At 42.2% G+C, this 23,202-nt stretch overlaps 1 protein-coding gene across 1 annotated transcript in view; it reads left to right on the forward strand.

Moving 5' to 3' along the window:
* The first annotated feature begins 48 nt into the window (after nt 1-48).
* Nucleotides 49-23,202, forward strand: part of LMO1 (LIM domain only 1 (rhombotin 1)) — a 58,497-nt gene continuing 35,343 nt past the window's right edge. Inside the window, exon 1 of the mRNA XM_009994256.1 lies at nt 49-574. Within this exon, the coding sequence (XP_009992558.1) occupies nt 550-574 (25 nt within the window). The 5' untranslated portion in view covers nt 49-549. The remainder of the gene's footprint in view (nt 575-23,202) is intronic.

A 23,202-nucleotide genomic window follows, 5' to 3' on the forward strand; every position in this document is an offset into this window, starting at 1 on the left:
GGGGGTGCGTGTGCCCGCGGCGGGGGTGCAGAGCACGGGCCGGGGGCAGCCGCAGTCAGGCTTTCGGGATTCTGCCCGCTCCGAATAGAATTTATTTCGGTCTGGATCCAGCCTAAACCCAAAGGGAAAACACTTTGTAAACGTTGAGAGCCGTGTAGTTGCAACAGCCGGGGTTGTGAGCTATCAAATGCAATTACATTAAAATAGATTATACTGTGTGAATTGAGCCATTTAGAAGGTGAGAACCAAGGAAACAGCTCTGATCCCTCTTCTTTCCAAATTGCAGTTTTAGTTCCTTGCAATTCTGAGGCACAAAAGTAGGTGAGACTGCTTTTGTATCTGCAAAGTGCTTTATTTCTGAGTGTAATTCTAACTGAGTGCAATCTAGGTTAAAAGCTGGACAACTGGGTAATTAGAGCTCACTTGCTGCTAAAGGACGATCAGCTGTACCATAGCTCATTTGTGTTCCCAGAGCCTTGTTCTCCTCTCCCCTGAGCGGAGGCTGCTGGAGAAGAAGCATCTGTCCCCGGACTTTCCGTGGTTGCGGAGATGATGGTGCTGGACGAGGAGGACGGTAGGTGGGCTGAGGCTGTGGAAGCCTGTGCTCAGTGTCTTCTGCCTGCTGCTAACGTACAAATAGTTTGGAAACAGATGTGCGCTGTGCATATCGGGGTGCTCTGCTCTCAGCTTCTGATATTTTTCCCCTGTGTTGGTAAAAGCATGCTTGCTCTTCCTTTTTATTTTGTTTTTAATCTCTTCTCGGGCATGATCAAACCAGTCAAGAAGGATTTACCCCAGGCTCTGTTTGCTGAAGGACATCTTGATTTGGGTTGTGGTTTTTTGGTGTTTTGTTTTGTTGTTGTTTGGTGTTTTTTTTTAATAGCTATTTAGGTTTTTCTTTTTGCAAGTTACTCTGACGTATCCATTTTAGCTTGTTTATTTTAACAGCATTTATTGTAAATCTAATTTTGATATTTTTCTTTCTTTGCCGTCACGTGTCAGTTGGGGCTCTTTAATGTGTGCCTTTAATAGCTGGTTCTCGTAGCTTTTCTTCATAGCTATAAACATAATGACAATAAGCTAATAAGCTGCTCTGGCAAAAAAAAAAAAATAGAAAAAAGAAAAAAAAAAGAAGAAAAAAGCATTGGCTAGCTCTAAGAATTTACTCCTCTCTCTAAATGGCAGAAGTGGAGGTTCATTTGGGATGTAATTTAAGGACCGAATCTGAAGGAGAGCTTGACTTATTTTAGGACTTCACATATACGTAATTTTTTAAAACTGACTAGTCCTTATCAAGGATAATTAAGGGATAGGAACTGATGTAAAGAATAAGAGACAGTCTTAGAGGTTCGAATGACCTGATGCCTTCTTTTGCACATTGCCTGCCAGGGCGTGCAACTTAACTGCTCAGTCACCTGTAGTTTCTGAGACAAATGTGGTAAGTCTAAGCACAACTTTAAGGCTGCCTTGTGGCTTAGGTCTTTCCTCATATCTTGTACTCTGAAAGCAAACTGAGGCAGAGCAGGACACTTTTGCAGCCAGCCAGGTAGACTTCCTTAGATGGCTCTGCCTCTTGCCAAAGACATTCACCTTGGCAGCACTTAGTGTATTGGAACTGGGAAGTACTTTTTAACTTTTAAACTACATTTTTAGCTGTTATCTCATTGTTTCATTTCACCTCCATTAAGTGGATCAAGTGTGCCCTGTAATGGGTGTGTTACCGAATTCTCTTTTTTTTTTCAGAAATTTCTTTAAGTTGTTTTAAAAAAAAAAAGTCATGGACAGTTGTCATTTGGAACTAGAAGAAATGACTGAAGTTTGCAAGACTGTAGGCAGGAAGCAGCTTTTCACAGGGAGCCAAAGAGCTTGGAGAAATTGGAATTTGAACATTTTGGCAGTGGCATTGATTTTACTTGAATATATGTTGGCTTCTTTAAATATTTATGAGAAAAATAACATGTAATTCAAAGTCACTTGCTTTCCCTTGTCTGATTGGCCCTAATCATGTATTGTGAATAGTATTGAAAGATGCCCAATCCTAATAAGTTGGAGAGATATTATTTTTGTTCCCTGACCCATATCTGTCTTCTGGCATTTTAAAACTGAATTAATACCGTACTGAAGACTTAGAAAAGAAGGCCTGAATATTGAAAATAATGGGTCACTTTTAACCGAAGGTCTTCTGCTCAAGTTCCTCTTCTCTCTCTTTTCCCTCCTTGCCTCCCCAAAAATGCTCAGGGGGAGATACTACTCAGTATTTTACATCTAGTGTTTTGAGGTCTTTATTTGGTTTCTAAAATTAACAATCTGGTGTATTCATTCACACAGAATGTGAACCGATTTTCTGGGATGTGGATGTCAGGTTTTGTTTCATTCTGATCTGAAGCACTTGGGCCAATGAAAAAATGTGAATGGACTTTTCACAAAGGTTTTACACCCTTAAATTATGAGACCAAGCAGAAATGTATCATTATCATTGCCCTTTTGTATGCACATTTGATCAAATTTTCACTAAGAGTTGACTAACGTGGAATCGGTGCCCGTGTACAAGTTGTCTTGCCCTTCTGATTTTATTCTGCTCTAATTAAGTTGGCTTCCTAAACCTGTAAAATAACCAGGGAAAACAAAAATCCTGGGCTTTATTTATGTTGAGATTTCATAAGTTTCTTTGTTAACACAGTAGAACTTAAAAAAAAAAAAAAAAGGCAGTAGATGTGAAGCATCTGTTACCCATCCTCTAGATCAGCTTTGCAGTTGACTGGACTGTGGATAAAAGACACACTAAGTGGTTGAGTATTGCTTATGCTGGGGAAACAAATGAAGCTAACAGGGTTTCAAAGGCTTTGAAGCAGTGTCACCCTCAGAGGTGTTCAGTTGTTTTCTTTGGCAATATAAGTTGAAGCAAGCTGGTTTACTTTATTAGAGGCATAAGGGTATGCTTGTAACCTTCCTTTGACTAAGATGAATTTGGCTGACTGACCTGATTTCTTTCAGGACCACACGTGTTGTGCTGGGTTTGGGGTTTTTTATGTTTTGTTTTTTGTTTGTGGGGTTTTTTTCCCCCTCTGTAGGACTCATCTCTTTTAAAGAACAGCAGCATTTTCCATTTTTGTTAGATCTTCCTTTTCAATTTGTGTTTCCACGTAGAACTCTGTTCTGCTGTGATGGCGCAATGCAAGGAGAATAGCCCAAATTAATTCTTCTCATTGGAGGCAGTATGGTTGCCTGCATGGAATCAATAATGCATCATGGAGGGATCAAATTTTGGAGTATAATGTGTGAATAACGCTTGACACAAAACAAAAATTCGGTCATCATAATAGCAATTAGGAAAAAGCTGCAGCTTATCCCAGCTGTAATCTCTGCTAACAATGAAGCACAGCCTGGTAATCAGCATGTATGGTATGAAATGCACTAATAGAAATCACGGCTCTTTGTTATGTGTGTAGGGGGGGTGAAAGTTTCCTTTTAGCTAACTTGTGCTGTGCTAACTAGACATAGTATCCTTCAACCAAATTACTGAGTGTGTGTGCACTTGTGAAAACACTGATCAGCTGTGTTCATCCCGATGTTTGCATAGACAGTAGCACCCCAAATCATGGATCCTTTGTGTTTTCAAGCAGAACTCTGATTAAATAGAATGCAAGAGCAGGCCAAGTAAATAATATATTGGAGGACTCTGTTAAACATGTAACCGTATACAAACCTTGGCTTTTTTTTTAAAAAGACGTTTCTTTAAAAATGAAAAAAAAAAAAAGCAATACAGATAGTCAGTGGTTGTGTGCATTGGAGTTGGAGAATGGGTCTTAGGTTGATGGGAGGTATTTAGGGCAATGAATATTAGGTAATTTGAAACTGGATTAGTAGCTGCAGTTGGGTTCCCTGTTGTGTAAGAGCCCATCTTACCCTGCACAGAAGGAAAGAAAGCAGCATTTGGAATTAGAAAAGCAGTGAAATTGATTGTGTAACGGCAGTTCCAGGAATGGTGCCACCGCACCCCAGCCGGGGCGGCAGAGCTGCGGGCTGAGCTCACACGTGAGTGTGGCAGCTGCCATGCGGAGGTACCTATAGATGGGTAGATTGATACAGAGAGATCCACCTCCAGCAAGATAGGTCCTGACAGTCTGCTTCTGTTGACAAAAATCAGACAAAAGCAACACAGTCCAGGTTGTACACAAGCCCTGTATGAAGTAGTGCCATGCAGGAAGAAGAGCTGTTCTATGTACTGCTGGTATCTTTTGTTTGGTTTTTAACATAGTCTTCTCAGATAAACTTATTGAAGAAATGCTGAAACAGCGGAGTGGAAATGGCAAGGTGGCTTTTTCCTCGCATGACATGGAATTTAATTTTTCTGTTACTTCATATTCCTAAAACCGACTTCCCCCACCCCCCTCCATTTCTCCTGTGTCCCTCTACCTTGGACTTTCTCTGTAGTCCATCATTGTCTAGCTTCCCATCCATAATGAGACAGTACACATCTTCCCAGACATCAGCAGAGAATGTTTGATTCAAGTCACCAAAGACTATGTATTTACCTATTTAGCTGTGTTACCTGTTGGTTTTTTGAGGGCTTGATCTTGACACACGTAGTTTTGGTGCAATTTGAGAGGTTTGATCTGGTTTTAGTTCATGATACTGTCCTTTGTGACTCAACTGTGCAGAAGTGGATTAATATATTTATGAAGAGGAGACAGGAGATTGTAAAAGCATGAATCTGAATAAGGCCAGAGCACGTTTGGCAGCAGAATAAACCATGAGACTCTGGCCAGGAAGGATTAAAAAAATATATTAAAAAATCTGGAATGTTTCTCCAGAGTTGATCATGTGAGGTAGTCTTCCTAGAAGTGCCCCTGTTCCTGGAAATGGCAAACACAGAGGTGTGAGGGTATAACAAGATATTAAGGTAATTGTCTAAACCTTTTCAAGAAATGGGAGGTGCTATGTTAGAGATCTAGGTTATCAGTGCTCCATTTAATTCAAACTCATCTGATGGGAAGAAGAGAGGTGAAAGGAGTTAGTTTGCTCCTATTATGCCCACTACTTTGTATGAGTGTATTCCTGCCAGACAATCAAATAGTTCCTAGTGTTTGCTCAGTCTAGATTGCTGATAGGCATCTGTACAGGGTGTCATTGTTCTTCATTCCCAGATGCTGGTGAGATGTGATAGTTCTCTGGTTGACATAACAAGCGTTCAGTGTAAGAACATTTTTCAGCTTGGGTAACAGGGGCAAAAGAAGCAGCTGGTTCTTAGAAATTAGTTTGCTCTAATTTTGGTTTAATACAGTAGAAAGGATGTTTGACACCCTGGCAGTGGAACATAATCTGTCTTCTTTGGAGTTAGTGTTCAATTTTATTATCTTTAATAGATACAACATGAACATGTCTGCCTGTTTGTCATAGCCATTCCAAAAATGCTCTCTTATGGTAGAATCTTCGGAAAAATTCCTTTTAAGAGCAGTGCATTATTAATAAAGTAATCCATTAGGTCTGGTGATAAAGGGTCACAGCAGAGCCTGAAATACTTTTCTTAAATGGTTAAGAAATTTATCATGGTTGGAGGATTAATTGATTTCATTTGGAGGCTTTCTTAAGGTTTTCAGGCTTTGTGTTTAGAGATGGTTTTACTCTCCTTGCAAATGTGCTTGCTGCTCAAAGTTTTGCTTCACTGTCATTAGCATGAACTATTACATTTCTGCTAAAGGCAGATTGTTCTTTTAGCATTATGACTGATTGTATCTGTGAAGAGTCTCACTTAGGTAAAGAAGTATGAAAGTTTAAGGCAAATAAGGTATTTTACTTGAAATCAATTCAAAATCAGAATAATGGTATCAAGCATTAAGTGTGGCGGTGTGAGAATAAAAAAAGACACTGCAGATGCTGCTAAATGCTGAACTATAAAACTCTAATGGGTCTATATCTTTTAAAAATTGGGCAGAACTGTCATCGTTTAGAATACATAGACATGGTTTTAAACAGTATGGAAATCACTGCCCCCAACTTCAATAATGTGCGTAACTGTTGCCAGGGAATGATTTATTCAGTGAATGTAGCTCCTATTCACTGAAGACTTGGGGGTGGTGGGAAGGGTGATTTAAAATGAAAGTTGTTCACTATTAGATTAACATAATTAAACCTATAGATGCTCTGAGAACAATTCACTGCTGCTACTGTTTTTAAATCTTGGTGTGTGAGCGCGTGTGTGTTTTCCCTCCGTCCTCCAACAGGATGACTCCCGAGCTCAAGTTTTCAAGTGCGACGTTGGGCGCTATCTGTGCAAACAGATGCTCAACTCTCCTTTCCAGTCAATGTTCTTGCAAACTAGTTTCTTCATACATTGCACATCAAAGCAGATAATGGATGCTGTTGTCCAAATTTAGAGTTTTAAAGAATTTCATTAAACATTTTTGCATTCTTTACGCCAGTGTTCAGAGTTCCTTGTGTGCTAATCAAACTCTGAAAGGGTGATTTGGGTAGTGAAAGTAAGATTTGCCTTCTTTTTAAACTATTGATTCCAATAGTTCTAGTTTTTTTCTCAAAGAAAAATGAGATGATTGTTGCATATTCATGATTGAGCTGAAGAGAACTAGGACCAGAATTAAACAATTAACCCTCTCACCAATGTAAACATCCATTTGAGTGGAAGCCAGGGATGTTCCTACTCAGTTTATTACAGATCTGAGATATAGAAATGTATTCCGGAGGACTGTGTTTCTAATAAATAGAAAGGCATAATGAGAATGTAACTGGGAAGGAAGACAAAAGCAGCCATGCTTTAAATTGTTAATGATGGTGCCAGTGGCTGCAGCTTTACCACAGCTGTTTAAATTGATCAGCTAGTGAAAATGTTTTGTTTTGGCATTTTCCCTGCATGTGCAACTCTTTCGAAGGGACTTCTGGAAGCTTTTCAAAGGGGAACCATGATCTCTTTTTAAAACCGGGCTTAGAACAACAAGAGTTTCCAGTGCTTTGGAATCCAATATTTAAGGATTCAGTTCAGTTTTACTTCTGTAAAGTTTCTGCTGGTGAGTCATTACTTCCCCTACATTTACTTTACCAGTAGTCTTGGTTTTTTCCCTTCCCTCTCTGAAAATCTAGCAAATTACTCACTACCGCTAGGAGATGAGGTGACAGCACACTTCCTTGCTGTCCTTTTTCCCCCGTCTCCTCTATTTTCTTGGTGCTACTGAGCTTGATCAGAAAAGCAGAAAGGTGCTATGTCAATTTGCTATGCATCTTTTGGTCAAGCATCCAGTGTGAAATTGTTCTGTAAAATGTAGTTTTTCAGAGGGAACCTGCAACTAATTTGTTTCCTGGTTGGCTCTACCTTGCAGGTGATGCAAGTTAACCAATACCTCTTTAATGCCTATATCATTTCCTTCTGTTCCAGAGAGATGCATATACATTTGAAAAGGATGCAATCACTTCAAGTTGAGTAAGCAGGGGAAGGTCATACTCTCTCTAAATTGGCAAGTGACACAGTAGAGATCTACAAGTGGAGGACTGGCCTGAGCTGGGGAGCATTGATGTGTTTTGCAGAGCACTCCTTCCTTGGATTCCCAACTGAAAGAGCTCATGAGCTCTCTACCTGGGACCTTGTGTAAAGCCTCTTCCTGGCAACTCTTAGTGGCAGGTGACTTGTGGATAGACCATGCCTTAGATAATGTTGAGTAACCTGGTTTCTGCCTAATGTACTGGCAGTGGGGGTGGGCATTTAACATTATTCAGAATCCATTATATATTTATCTCCTTTGTGGAAAATGATTTCTCTAAGTACCCTGTTATGGTTATGAAAGCCTGAACCAAGCAACAGTCTCAAACCCTTTGACCTGTCTGCACAGAACGGAGATCTGTTTTGAAAAGGACTCCTTTATATCTGTTTTTACTCCATGCCCTTCCATTCATTTGCCTATACAAAGCAATAAAGGGTAAAACTAAAGTAACATAAATTGGTCTGTCTTCCTGAATCCATGTCTCGCTAATGTACCCAGATTAACTCAACTGTAAATTGTCTCCTTTGGATGTCGTGTCTTGCTAAAAGTTTCCTATATGATTCATGATTTGGATTGCTTTTAACAGCTATTGGCTAAGCAATATGGTAAATGTACAAGGTGATGCAATTGGCATTAGTGAGAGGATGCACAGGAGCATGTAATGCAGTCAATACTACATTAACTACTGATGCCCAATTACAGAAACTGGAAGAGTGGCTTTTAGGAGCATTAGGACTTGCAGAAGAGCTGAGATCACCTGCCGCTCCTTGCCTAAAAGCTTCACCCTTTATGCGCTGGGATCAAAGCAAACATTTAGTTGCTATTTTGTCATGTATAACAACGAAGGTATTTTTCCCCCCCCTTTTTTTTTTTCCCCAAAAAGTGTCATACTGGTGCTTTTTAGCACATGTAAAATTCTATCTCCATATTTGAAGAATCTTTCTATCTCCTGGGGCAAGCCTTTATTTGAATAAAAACTCTTTAACCACCCCTGCACTTACTGTTTCACTGACACTTACTACTTTAGCAATTTTTTTCTCTTAAAGAAATGCTAAGTGCAATTTAGAGTGTCCTATTTCAGTGTGTCAGACAAGGCTCCCCTTTGCTCCCCCCAGCTCCTTCCCTTTTCTAATCTGTATATGATTGTTTGTGACCTCAGCTGGCTTCAAGTCTCTAGAAAGACTGTTTTAAAATACAACCAGATACCACGTAGAACAGGATATTTGAGTATGTGACCTCTCTGCAGTCCATGCTCAGGTTAAGCACACATTGTTTCCACCATTGCTTTGAAAACCTATTTGCAGTAGTCGGCAGAGGCCCACGTTACACTAAAAGTCAGTTCATACTTTCAGATTGAGCCAAGTGTGATCACAGCTTTTAAATCTGTTTTGAAAATAATGAGCAGTGTCACTGCTGGATGGCCAAACTAGCAACCCAAAAGTTCCTCTGGACTTGGAGTGAGAGGGGGGAATTAAGCAGCTCTAAGAACACTGAAATATTTGAATATAAAAGACAGCTGGCAGGTGGCTTATTGCTCTTGTTGCAGCATTTGTCTTTACTTCCAGCTATGATAGTTGGCATATCATGCCACTTCTAATCCTCAAAGGATTTTTGGCAGTATTAAGGATTTTGTGTGTACCCCAAATTAGCATGCCCTGCAACTCAGGCCTGAGCATCTGACCCCCCTGAGGTGTGAGTGGGCTTCTGTGCAAGTGGTCCCAGATTTGTTCAGCTCTGCTTTCTCTGCACAGCCCTCACTGCCCTGCCCAGCAAGAGTAGGATTGGATCTGCAAGGCCATCTCTTGTTGTGGTGCAGTGCTGGGCCTGGGTCCCACCTCACTTGCTCCCCCATGCTGGGTTTGGAGATCAGAGCTCCACAGAAGAAAGGGGGAATAACTTATGGATCTCCTGGGACAGACAGATCGCTATTGCAACAGTTGCTGTCCTTCACTGTTCTTGGGGCAGTTGCGTTGGTTCCCTCTCAACAGGCATTTTTAAATTTATTTTTATGTCCCTGGGGTTCAGTCCAAGTGATTGCAAATTGTTGAGGAAGCAGCTTTGCTGGCCTGTCTTCATGCCATAATTCTGAGCACCAGTCGCATTCCCCTTTGATTCCTGCCACGATTAGAAGCATTGGTCACGTTTCCTCTGCTGTTTCATGTGTAAGACTGTGATGTAAAACATCCTGATGGTCTACAGGTGCTTCCCTAAAACCTCTTTTTTGGTAGATGGTGCCCTAACTTCTTAGCCCACTGGTTTTCCATGTGGTTGCTCCAAGGCCCCATGGAGCTCTACCCGGTATCTAGTGACTGTCTCGGTGTTCAGTTGCTCAGGGGGTGTTTGCTGTGGCTGAAGGAAGGAGGGACTAGAGGGGCAAGGGCAGAAGACAAGAGCTGGTAATTTGAAGAGAACTGTTGCTATCAGTTTATGATTGATGCTCTTTTGAATGTCCAAGGGGGAAGGAGCAGAAGGTAACCTCCTGGTTTTATCCTTGCTCTACTGTGTCTCAAAGGTGGCACCAGCAGTGGAGGTGCAGGGGAACTTGACTGAGCTCTGCCTCTAGCGCGGCTTCAGCGCAGACAAGTATCCCGTCCTTGACGTGCTTCCCAAGCTGTACAAACAAAGCTTTAAATGTCTGAAGTACCCAGCAGGGCAAGTCAAAACGTCCTTGAGCAACTTTGTATTTAGACTGTTTTCTCTTTTCCTTTGATCAGGCGGGAGCAGATGTGTCTCTTCTTCTGTGCGTGTTTGCGCACACCCCCTGATGCACACTCATTCCCTGTCCTTGTGCAGGGGTTGCAGTATTTAGAGTAGGCTGTTCTTCCTCTTTGTTCTTTCTTATTTCTTTTTCTTTTTTTTCTCTTTTCTTTTTTTTTTTTTTTTCCCAGGGAATTCAAGTTAGAATGTAGAGAGGTCACACTAAACAAGGTTTTCACTTACTGTTGCTTATTCCCCTACTTCTCTTTAATTTGGATAGAGGGAAATAACAAACTATAATAAGGCTCCCTTTAAAAAAATGTATGCATATGTATAATCGATTCATTGACTAGTCTTTTGGGGGGTTTTTAAGCATTCAGTCTAAGTGGGCTGCTCAGTGAAATTTGTACATTCATAAAATAGCTGATTGAAAAGCAATATTTCAGATAAATACAAGCCAGCGATCTATCAGCAGTTGTAATAAAAGCTGGGCTTCAGGCTGTGATTTTATTTTGAAATAATAAGAATTGCTTTATTCTTTTTACTTGAGTTACCATGGTAATTCTGTCGTGTAGCAGTGTTATATTGATTTAGAAAGTGGACAGTAATATTTCTTTTGTGTTATTCTGTTTCTAGGGGTTGATTTCTAATTTCCACTTGGAGATTACTTTTATAAATTTCTTAAGTCCTTCTACTTTTTTTCTCTAGCAGTGTAATTTTCCTCTCACACATTGCTATTTTCTGAGCTTATTGGTTTGCTCTTATTTTAAATTAAACTTGCTGGTTTCAAATATTGAAATGACATCTTTGTCTGTGTCTGTACTTTGGTTTAGCAAAATATTACAGTCTGCTGGTTTATGCTTAATAATTTAAGGGAAGCTTTATGTCTGTCATCAGTGGTTGTTGGTAACTTATGACTAAACCAACACAGAGCTTAAACCTCTGACATTTTAATGCTGTGTAATGGTGCTTCTGCCCTGCACACAATTTCTTTTTTTTAAATTTGCTGTGTGTGTGTATGCTAAAGAGAATGATAATTAAATGCTGAATAGATCTGGAGGAGTTTTTGGGTGGAGCTGTTTCCCGACCACTTTAGGTCTCTGTCACACTTGAGAGAATTGCTGGTTTTGTCTATCACACAGGTACCTATCCTGGTTACCCATCTTCCTCATGTAGTTAAAAAGCTTCGGGTTTTCTGAAAGCAAAACTTTGACTGAGAATTCCTGCCCTGTGATAGGACAGGAAGAATGACAGCCTCAACAGGATGATACTGCTCCTTGTGGCATCTCTTTCTTTTTTGTGTGTATGAGAAATAATGCTTCTAGTCCAAACCTGGGAGATAAGGGGAAATGAAACTCAAGCATCACTGTTTTCAGAAGTGGTAGTTTAAATCCTGAAACCAAATCAATGAATTCTGGTTTCAAAGAGAAATCATTCAGCTTACCTTTACTTTAGAGGGTATGAAAACTACTTTGTGAACACGAAGTACAAATTTCCTGATCTCAAGAAAGCGCCACTGAAAGGTTTTTTGGTGCAAGTAACTGATGGGAGGGGGATTGAAGTCATGTTCTTTTGCCCTTCATTCCTGTGTGAAGCCCCCAACAGTAAGAAAAGCAGCCCAGGATCCCCAGCCAATCTCGGCTGGGATTGCTGGACCAGCAACAAGCAGGAATTGCCATCAGCTGGAAATAGCAGAAGAGGGGAAGGTTGGCATGAACATGTGGTGGTTGACCTCAAAAGCCTGAGGTAGGAGGTAGCTGGAAAAAGGCAAATGCAATCCTACAACAAGGAACTGCTAATAATGACCACTGTTAAGGATGCTGGAGAGAGGCACTGATAGACCTTGTCTATTGTGCATAAACCATGGATTACTCTTTCTGAAGGACAGTAAATCCATGTGGAAATAGGGGCAGAGAGGATGCTCATGAAGACAAGGGGGTCTCTGCCTCAACTTGTCTACTTTTGCAAAATGGTCTGCCCTGCATGAGGACACTGGGAGGGGAAACACCAGGAAGGAAGGAAAACAGGCTTTTTACCCAAAAATATTTTCTTGTTATTAGAACAAGTAGTTGGAAATGTCTAAGAATATTTCTAGGTGGCAATTTGAAAGCTTCTGGACTTCAGAAGAGTTGGTCTCTAGATCAGCCTTCACCAGAGAAGAGTGGAGGCAGTAAGTCGAATTGTTTGGCTAAGAGAAAGAATCATAGAATAGTTAAGGTTGGAAGGGGCCTTAAAGCTCATCAGGTTCCAACCTCCTTGCTAAGAGGAGGGGCACCTCGCACTAGACCAGGCTGCACAAAGCCTCATCCAGCCTTGCTAGATGGTATGAAGCTTAGAGAAAGAGATGGCATGACAGCCTCCAGCTGCAGGAGGTGGGACTTGCTAGTGCTTCTCAGTCATCAGCCCATGCTGAGGCATTTATGTCACAGTGTATGAAGCTCTGTCAGTGTTTCCATATAAAGCCCATATTTTCATGAACATTCATTTATGGTGAAAGTCTGCACACAAGATCCTGCCTGAGGATACCTTTTTCTTTCCTATTAAAATTTTATAAACCCGTCACTTGGCTGGGATTTTTAGTACTCTGTGAAAGTAAAATAGAAGTGGGGCCCTGATGAGGAAGCATGGAGGGTACAGTGTCATTTTTTTCCTCAATACTCCCTTTAAAAGAAAAAAAAATAAGCTTGAAGCTTACAGATGGAAATGGCAAAGGCCATGTCTGCAGGTTTGAGATTCTTTTCAATGATCTGATTTGGTTTGAACCAAGAGTGAAAATGGATAGGCAGCTGCTGTTCCTAGAAGTTTGCCCAAGCTTTTCTGCATGTGTGGTGCTGTGCAGGTGCTGCCTCTGCTGTTTGGCTTGAGAGCAGTGATCCACAAACTTTAAAACCTTCGAATTTGTCTTGACCTGGGAGGCTGTAATAGCCCTTGGAGCCTTTATGGCCCAACGGGTGATGTCTGTTGCACATTAGTCTGTAATAGCTCCAGAACAAACAACTTGATTTTTTTTTTTTTTAAGTCAGTAATTCTATCTCCCTGCAATGGTGTGCAATGGCTCCACACGCTAAAATGCAGTTTTAAAGTAAAGCAACAAGAAGCTGTTTAACGTCTCTGACAGTTTTGGCACAGAGCACAAGTTCTCTGCTTTCTCTCTCCAGCATTTTCTTTCTCATTGCTTACTCCTATTACAACATATCCATGCTACTAGGAGCTGACATCTCACCCCAGATTCTCTGTGATGTGGCATACAAATACCTGATACTGTGTGTCTCCTCAAAATAATGCTTTGGTCTTTTCCCATCACACCTACTTTTCAGGAAGAGCTTCAGCTGATAATTTGCACTCATCTTAGCAGGGCTCTGTGCTCAAAAGAGCAATCTTGCCCTGGTAGGAGAAAGGACTAGATGATTTAACAGAATTTTTTTTATAAGCATTTCTGGCTGTATCTGATCTTTCCAACAGGATACGGTGCTGCCTGCATCCTAAGTTAGGATTTGGGTTTGTTACCCCCTACCTGAAATGTATTTTCTTTCCTTAGGGTTCATTCAATTATAACTCTAGGATATATCTTCTGGGACTGAGTAATTGGCTAGGTCAGAAGTAATCTTTATTTTCACTAGAGTGGTGTTTACAAACTGATGCTTCAGTATCTCTTTAAAGCCCACTGAGAATCTGATTAAAGGCCTGAGGATCTTCTGCAAAGATTGCCTGCTCCCAGTTGACTTGAAAGGGTCAGCATGCTGTCACAGTTTCGACGACTAAGAATTAACTTAAGGCTGATTCAAATGCTACTCTCTGTGTATAGCATTGATTTGACTGCTTTCAGATGGCAAGAGGTAACTTTATACTGTAGCACGTGTGAACTCCATTTAGTTAAATAGGAAAGCTGAATGAATATGGTTGCTTGTGGCATGGGAGCTCAAAGGTGAATGCATGCTACCCCTTCTGCCCTGAATTAAATGCTTTGGGGAGGGTGGGAGTGAAACATAATTCTCATGGTAGTGTACTTGGGATGCTGACTGCTGCAGCTGTTCTTCACCAAGTGCAGCTCCTAAGGTTCACATCATCTTTTCTGTTTCCCTCCACATGGTCCACCTTAATGGGATGGGGTTGCTTGTAGTGGAAATGGCAGCAGAGTTTTCTCCTCTCCTGAGTGGGGAAAAAAATCAAATCAAATTAGTTTGGTGCATCATTATAGCTGCCTGCTTTTTGGGAATTGCTGGTAGCACTAAGATTTTTTAACCTGGCTTCATGTGAGCACCGTGCTCAAAGGCATCATTGATGTGGGAAAGAGCTGGTGCTGACTCACACGAAGCTGTGGGGTTTGTGGTGCCAAATTTCCATTTGCATGCCCCAGAGTAGCTTTTTACAAGGCCCTGCTGAATGCAGCCACATACTGATGTGCTCTATGGGAAGCAATGCCAGGCTGCAAACTGGTGTATTCCAATGCTGTCAGCGTGTGCACCAAAGCAGGCAGTGTTGCTGCTCCTGCTGCAGCTGAGCCCATCATGTAGACATCTGCTGAACACCTTGAGGAACGAAAATGGGCTGAGCTGAGATGTGCTCCTGAGGACCTGATCCTGCCTTGCCACCAAGCCAGCAGTTGTCTCTGACTGATGTAGCAACCAGGAGAGGTGTCCCACCAGCATTAAATCTTCAGCCAGAACACAGGGGCCACCTGGTGTAAGTTAGTGAGCATCTTGCTGCTTCAAAGCAAAAGATTCCCAATGTCTTGCCTCCCGTAATGTCTAGTAAGCTAAAGGCCTTTCTGGTGATACAGTCACAGCACCTAGACCCTTCTTGGGGTTTCATAAATGCATCAGTGCCATCCACAAGGGAGGAATCTCAAGGGTTTGGGGTGTCTGTCTTATAGGGTTTAGATTTCTCTAGGCAATTTCTTGGGGATTCTTCCCAGCATTGTCTTGGAGCAAGTGTGACAAAGCTGTAGGCCAAGTGCTAACCTAAAGCCTTGGTGTGTTTTTTTGCCTTTTCTTGCTTTTATCTGTCTTTCAACTGTTGTGTTAAGTCCAGTAGGAAGAGATGCTGGAAATGCTGATAGGCTCTGAGTTGGAGCAACCGGAGAGGCCCTGCTGCAGCAATGTACTGCTCAGCTTTAACTGTGCCCAGCACCATTTCTGTGCTTTCTGTGGGCAGTTGCCATGCTCCAGGGCTTGCAATTGCAATTTGCCAGTGGCCACTCCCAGAAAAAAATGTACCCTGGCAGTCTCCTGAGCAGGCTAAAGGTGATAGCAACTGCACACCAGCCAAGCTAGAGGGAAAGCGAATGCTTTTGATGCAGGTGACCAACCATGAAGTCAGACAGTTTTCTATCTGCAAGACTTGAAAAATGACACCAGAGACTGATGGTCTTGTCCCTCCTGCCCCCATCTCCTAACCCAGGATGGGGGAGCTGCTGCCTCATTGGTCACTGTAGTTTAGTTGTGGCATGTTTCACAGTGCACAACTGGATCCATTTTCTATACAGTAAACAAAGCTCTGATGGCCTCTTGGGACAAATATTTTTACTGTCTTCTGCCACTATAAACTTATCAAGTTAAACTGCATTGAACTAAGCTGCTGTGGATATGTCACAGTAGCCCCTATGATGCATTTGATGGATACTCAGTGTTTGCTTTCTTTCAGTCTTCTTTCTGCTTGGAATGGTTGGCTCCTTCCTCATCACTGAAAATGCTCTATCTGCTTAAGTTTCAAATTATGACCTGTTTCCCAACCCCCTCCCATCCCAAGGAAGCAGATAAAAATTTGAGCTCAACAAACCCTTGTACTTAGAGTTTCTCGATGTGTGCTGTTCTCCTTTAGCTGGTAAGCTCACAGCACTGGCTCTCCACAGAACACTCCAGAAAGCAAATATTTCTGGGTCTTGGCTTAAGTTTCCACTAGATCTACAAAGCAGAGCCAGGTATGAAGATCGTTATGCTGGTTCCTGCTACAAGAGAGTCACATGAGTTGTTACTACAGTACCAGCTGTGAGCAGTGTGACAAGTCTCATTTTGTTTCACTTCATTTCATACTCTTCAAATGGTATTAACCTAGTTAAAGTTTGCTTATCAAAGCAAGATCTGTAAAGCCAGTCAGGTAAGTGCATAATGCTCTGTGAAGTTGTATGAGAATGCAGGAGGAGGAGTTGATTTTGAACTTTCCTTATGTTGCATATCATGATCAAGCGCTCGAGGCAACTTTAACATCTGAATGAGTTTGTCATTAAAGGAGTAGTGTTGATAGCAGGGCTGTGTTTACTCAGCACTTCCCTGCAAGCTCTCAGAGCGCTTAAGTGTTTACCCTTGAGTTTAGCAGAGATGCTTACCTGGTGAAGGAAAAGTCTTACGCATCCTGTGGATGTTGAGTGACAGAGTTTCCAGGACATAAATGCTGAAAATGCTTTTTTATGTCCTGGAAGAAATCACTACAACATCATGTAGGAAAAAACCAAAACACAACAAGACTTTGTGCTGCTTATATTTGTATTTGTTCTGCACTATGCTATATAAGGCAGTGTATGCATACAGAGTAGCAAGAAATAATCTCTAAATTAGAATGCTTGAATTAAGCATAAATAGATAAATAAAAGGTTGAAAAGTCCAATGAAAGTCACTTTCCCAAAGCAGAAGCATCCTGTTGAACTGTGGTGGGATGAAGTTGTGGTCTTCCTATCTCGGGCCTGAACACTGAGTAAGCTGAATTGCAAAAAAACATGTGAGTTCATGTGATTCTTGCTTCAGCTCCATACCCAAGGGCAGACCAGCACAGGCACTGGCTGCCAGTCTGCTTCCAGTTGACTTGGAGAGTAAGATTTTGTGTTCTGATGTGTCAAATGCTAATCTCAGTAAGGCTTTCTGTGTCACTTATGCAATTTCATACATTGTCCTCACCTTCCCCATTGCAGGATTTACTGTACTGTATAATAGGTATTATGGGAACGTGTTTTTCATCTGGAAGAGAGAGAAACCATTTGAGAACAATGGGAGAACCTAAAGAAACATGTTCTACAAGAAGATTGGTTGCCAATGATGTTTTAATAATATTAGCAAGGAGATATGCAATAAAGCACGGATCTTGTTAAAGAAAAAGTTAAATTAAACTAGGTCTTTGAGTATAGGAGAAGATACTGGATAGTCATTTAGTAGAGGAAGAGAAGGAGAATCACACAGAATCACCAAGGCTGGAAAAGTCCTTTAAGATCATTAAGCCTACAACCAACACCACCACATCAGCTAGACCATGGCACTAAGTGCCACATCCAGCCTTTCCTTGAACACATCCAGGGACAGTGCCTCCACCACTTCCCTGGGCAGTCCATTCCAATGTCTAATCATCCTTTCCATGAGGAATTGCTTCCTACTATCCAACCTAAACCTCCCCTGAAGCAGCTTGAGACCTTACCCTCTTGTCTTGTTACTAGTTTCTTGGGAGAAGAGCCGGACCCCCACCTGACTACAGCCTTCCTTCAGGTAGTTGTAGAGAGTGACAAGGTCCCCCCTGAGTCTCCTCCAGGCTAAACAACCCCAGCTCCCTCAGCCTATCCCTGTAAGACTTTCCCTCTAGTCCATTCACCAGCCTTGTTGCTGTCCTCCTGACCTGCTCCAGCACCTCAGTACCCTTCTTGAAGTGAGTGGCCCAGAACTGGACACAGTACTAGAGGTGAGGCCTCACCAGTGCTGTGTACATCCCTGCTCCTGCTGGCCATGCTATTCCTGATACAAGGCCTTCTGGGCCACCTGGGCACACTGCTGGCTCATGTTCAACCGGTGTGCATGGGTTGGAAGCAGGACATACTGGGTTTTTTGTGAGTAGCAGTGGGGTCTTGCAAGCACTCAGCACCTTCAGCTCTTGGTGGCTGTCCTGCAGGACGTGCTGCAGAAGGAGCTGATGATGCTGCCACAGACCTGAGAGACAGGAGCCCTGGCTGCCAGACATGGGCAGCTGAAGAGTCACCATGTGAGCTGCTGGGCAGCCCCTGGTCAGGGTCTTTGACACCTGACTGGCTCTACCTCACCTGAGGTGCTTGGCTTAGGGATCGTGTCTTGCTCCTGCTTGAGGGTGCATGGCCAAAAGGCATAGTTTGATGAGTGGAATGAAGAGAGGAAGAACAGAGACCTTGCCAAGCACCGTGGCAGAGCCCTCCTGCTGTTTGCCCCTGTGCCAGGTGTGTGCAAACCCACCATCTGTGCTTCACCTGGAGCTGCAGCCATTTGCCTTCTGCACCTGAGGAGCGTATCCCACTTTATACCTCTATCTTTCTACTTTTTTTACACATCTGTGTGACTCTGGACTCATCCTGCCTCTTCAAAAGATAGAAATCTTCGTTTCTCCCTCAATTTTTGAAGAATGGAAATTCCTGAGTCCTCGAATCGTTTGACTTGCCCTCTGCTATGCTGCCTTTGCAGCATCCCTTTTATATCATCACCACTGCTCGCAGGATCCTGTCATACAGTCCCTCTCTTCTCTCTAATAGACTGCTATGATATCCATGACTTACATCCCTGAATTTTCATTACTGCTACAAAGACTTTTGCACACTTTAAAAGGGAACAGATAGATTCTTCCCTATTTTGGAAGAGATCATTCGTGCCTGTCCACCTTCTCAAGTTCACCTATTTTCATTACTTTTACTTAAAATGATTTGTGGAGCCTTCTGAGCTCTCAAAATTAAACTGGAGCCTGAATAAGATTTGAACCTAGATTTTCCTCATCTAACCTAAAGTAGTTGATAGCTTCAAGGGAGGACCTGGAGAATAGTTCATTTTGCTTATAGTTCAAAACAGTAGTCACCCTGTTCTTTCCCACTGTGATCTTTCAATGTTTCTCCAAGGAAGCTCACAAAGAGCCCTTCTGAGATTGAAGTGGGAACAAAGTGCTAATTGTCAAATTATCTTTTGCCCCCCAAAACCTAAGGAAAGCCATCTGAAGGATGTTAGTTGCATACAAAGTATTTCTGTCTCCATCTAGTGTCAAGTAGTCTGTTTTAGAAACCCTTTATGGTCTGTCCTTGGCAGTTCTCAAAAGGCTTTTGCACTCAAACAATATGGACTCTAGCAGGTGGCATTTTTGGCAGATGACCCCTTCTCAATGCCAGGATGTTCAGCAGTTGACCTTTCTCATCTTTTTGCAGAACCATTAACATAGGAAGTGAAGGGCAAATGTGCTACTAAGAGGATGAAGAGGCACTAAGATCTTAAACTGGAAGAAAATAAATTATCTGTTTCCAAGGAATTGAGTAGCTGGTGAAGAGTGTGGTCTAATACCTAGGCATAGTAACTAGCAACACTTCTCTCTAGAAACAAATGAGACAAACTTACCAGAGCGGGTCTTCTGCTGTGGCAGAGGTTAATTATACGAGTGGTTCTGCAACTTGCAGGCTTTTTTTTTCTGTGATCCATTCACATTTGCCTTTCTGACGTGAACTGCAGTAATATGCACAATTTATGTGCCTCTGTCTGATTTTGGTTAATTGTAGTAGTAATTACTAATTTCCAACCCCTGACCTGCTTTTTTAATCGCATTTTTTTAAATGATCTTTTTTTGTGCCATTTTAGAATTTGGTGTTTGGTTTTTAATTTAGATAAATTATGCTAAATTGTTCTTGAGAGAGCTGCATGCTAAGGTCAGAAGCTTTATCTGTGCAGTGCCCATTTACGTTAACCTATTTTATAATTGTAGCTGCTTTCTTTAATGGGTAGCTTGTGTCTGAACTAGGCTAAATCTGTCCTGTTCAGACCCAGCTGCTGATGTAGCAGCACAATGAAGTGCTGTGGGGCGGCCCTGAGGCTTTGGCATCACTGCCTGGGTGGAGGCAGTTCTGGGTTGGGCTTTCCTGCCTTCATCCCTCCTTTCAGCTCACAGCACACCCATCCCACACCTCCCATATCCTGCTCCTCTGCAAAGCGCCCAGAGACTGGGCTGCAGGTGCTCAGGAGCCACCCTGGGCTTGATCTTCAGCATCCCACCACCAGTTCAGCTGTGCTGGCACCACACCAACCTTGTCTGAACACCTTTCCCTCCCCTTTTCCCCATAAGTATCAGGGAAACGCCTGCCCCTGCTGGTGGTGGCCAGGTTTCCTGCTTGTGCTGGTTGCATCCTGAGCTGATGTGGGCTGTGGGAGAGCTGTTTGGGACAGCCTGTACCAAGGGCAGGGTGAGCACCTCCTGCCCTGCGGGTTGGTGCCTGTTGAGCTGAGGGCCCAAGGGAGGTGACACTTCATCCCACAGACCAGCAACGGCCAGATGTCATCATGAACAGGATGGGCTCATTGTCAGCCTTCGTCTGGGAAAGCTCTCAGCATTTCTTTTTGTGCCTCTGCTCCCCCCAGACATAAGAAAGGAGGGGTGTGTGCAGAGGAGGGGGCGGGTTGCTTGGCCTCTTGGTGGCAAATGGTGAGATTTTAGGCCAACCGGTTTTCCTACCTTTCCTCCTCCTCCTCTTGCTTTCTATGGGGAAAGTTTAACAGGGTGTGATGTTTTTCTGACTTGGAAACAGGTATTAAAGAGCAATTAGCTGGCCAGCCTCTCTGGATAAAACAGATAAGGCTTGCCAAAGATCTTCTTGTCTTTAAACATTTGTACAAATCTCTTGTCAAATATAGAAGTAATTGCCTTTCCCCCCCTTTCTTTTTCCTCTCTCCTCAACTGCTCTCAGTCCTGCATCTGGTTTAATATAATGGGTGTTTGCCTGAATGGCTTAGTTAGCCAGAGTGGTAATAAAATGCTTTAAATTTATTGTGACATTTGGATTTAATTAAAAAGTACACACTTAGAAAAGTAAAACATAATGTGTAGAGGGAGTCAGGAAGGTTTTTCTCCTTTTCTTCCAAAAAGCTAATTAGAGTTGTATTTTAAATTGTTTATGTGCTGCTAATCATTGTAATAAATCATTTATACTGGGAAAGACACACTCTAATCTGCTTGTGTAACTGTTTATGCTCTCAAGTTTCTATCATGAACAAATTGATCTGGAAGTGAATTTATTAACCACTAGGGAAGAAATCATTAGTGCTTTCTCTAAATATTCCCCAGGTACACTTTTATGATAGTAGTTTACTGTTTTAACTAAAAGTAATGTTACAGGGCCTTGGTTGTAATTATTAAGTAAATTGACTTTCCATCACTTAAAAGGAAGGAAAACTGCCTTTTTGTTGGTAATATATATCTGTGTCTTATATGCCAGAGGGTCTCACAGCTTCCAAAGGTTTTTTGCTAAACAAATTGTAAACTTGTGTTTTCAGAGGAACTAGTTGTGGTGACTTTATGGAAGTTTGAAAATAATCCAGTGGAAGGTTTAATTTTTTAATCTACCTGGCCCTCACTGAAGTTTTTTAGGACAAGGTAAGTGTAGCCTGTCACATTTAATCTGGCAGCACACTTACACTTATACAGCAGCTTGGTGCTTTCAGAGTGCTGGAGACCACTCAGTATCTCTTGGAGACAACTGGCATTGCTGGTTCCCTGTCACCAGTGAAGACACTGATGGAGAGATTATCATGTGGAAAATCAGTAGCAGAACTGCAATTACAATCTGAGATTTTTCTGGTTTGTGGTGCTGCTCTTAATTCAAATTTGGGAGCTGCTGGCATCCCAGCTCTTTCTGAGGGTTTTAAGGTGAGCTTTTCCTGCAAGTCTGGAGGTGGCTGCAGTGCCACATGTGAGGATGTAGGGAGCTGCAGTCCATGGGGAATTGCAGCCCTCTGGCTGGAGCTGAGGAACAGCTTTCATATTCAGAGGTGTTGCTCAATTAGTTTTCAACACTCATATTTTTCTCATAGCAGTGAATTGCTTTTCCCACCCTGCTCAAGAAACTAAATCTGACCATCAAAAGCTCCAGTTAACATTAGCAGGTTTTGTGGGTGTTTTTTAAATTTAGCTGCTATTGTTTGAGTACTGAATTATATATTTACAGGCCTAACATCAGGCTACCAGGCAGGAATACCCACAACATGTTGATTTATATAGTTGAATAGGTGGTTAGGCATTTTTATTTTACGTCCTAAAAACTGTGAACTACAGTAAACTTGATGAGGACATTTCATCTTCTATGGGATATTCTTAATCTAAAAAAACCCCAAACCACCAAACAGAAATACTCAACAACCAAGCCACACAACCAACCCGTGTTCCAGTTTCTGGTAGAGCAAAGAGTCTGCTGTTTTTTCCAGTAGAGGAAAAGTAGTCAATATGAGTAAAATTATTCTCTTTAATGCATACATTATTTGGAGGAGGTGACTTAAAAAGAAGCACTGGGAGATTGCCTGTGGAGCCTGAGAGGCTGCTGCAGAACACAGTAGCACCAGGAGAAGAGTGGAGACAGGATTCAGCTGGAACCAGTAGCAAGGGCTGCTTGTGCCTTCACAGGGGAGTTTTCCAAAATCATTTGTGGAAGCTGCAAACTACCACACCAAACTACCTTTGGGATTTCAGCTTGTTTCTCCTGCAAGCCCTTATTCTGGCTGCAAGCACGTTCCCAGCCTTCCCCTTGAAACGTTCAACGTTGGTCCTCCTGTGAGCTGTCTCCATGCCTGGTGGAGGTGCATTGACTGCTTAACAACTCACATCATCATTCCCACAGCTGAGAGTGTTTGAAGGATGTGATGGCTGATGTGTTCTCACATGTATGTGAGTGAGAAAGACCTCCTTTTGCCTCAGGGAGTTGGGCACTGGGGCCTTTTTCTTTTGGGCTTGAGCTTTGGGCCTTAAGTATCTGCCCTTCTGTTTTTACTGTGTTTTTTATATGATGCTTATCTGCTTGTGGTTGAGTTAGTGTTATTTTTTTCTCCTTAGCCTTGAGAAGGTTCAAAAGTGACAAATGCTTGGGTATCAGTGCCAGTTGTATGCTTACCTGTGCCATCAGCAACCTGTGGCCCTGTGTGTGTGAAGAATTTACTGGTTCTTCATTTTACACAAATGTCACTGAAGTAGCTTCCCACTTCTAGATTTTACCCCAAACAAGTAGTTTTCTCTCACAAGATCAAGCTGTTTATTCTCTGCCTCCTTTTAGACAATATTT

This window comes from Chaetura pelagica, unplaced genomic scaffold, assembly GCF_000747805.2.
Source record: "Chaetura pelagica isolate M959 unplaced genomic scaffold, ChaPel_1.0 scaffold153, whole genome shotgun sequence".
Taxonomy (NCBI): Eukaryota; Metazoa; Chordata; class Aves; order Apodiformes; family Apodidae; genus Chaetura; species Chaetura pelagica.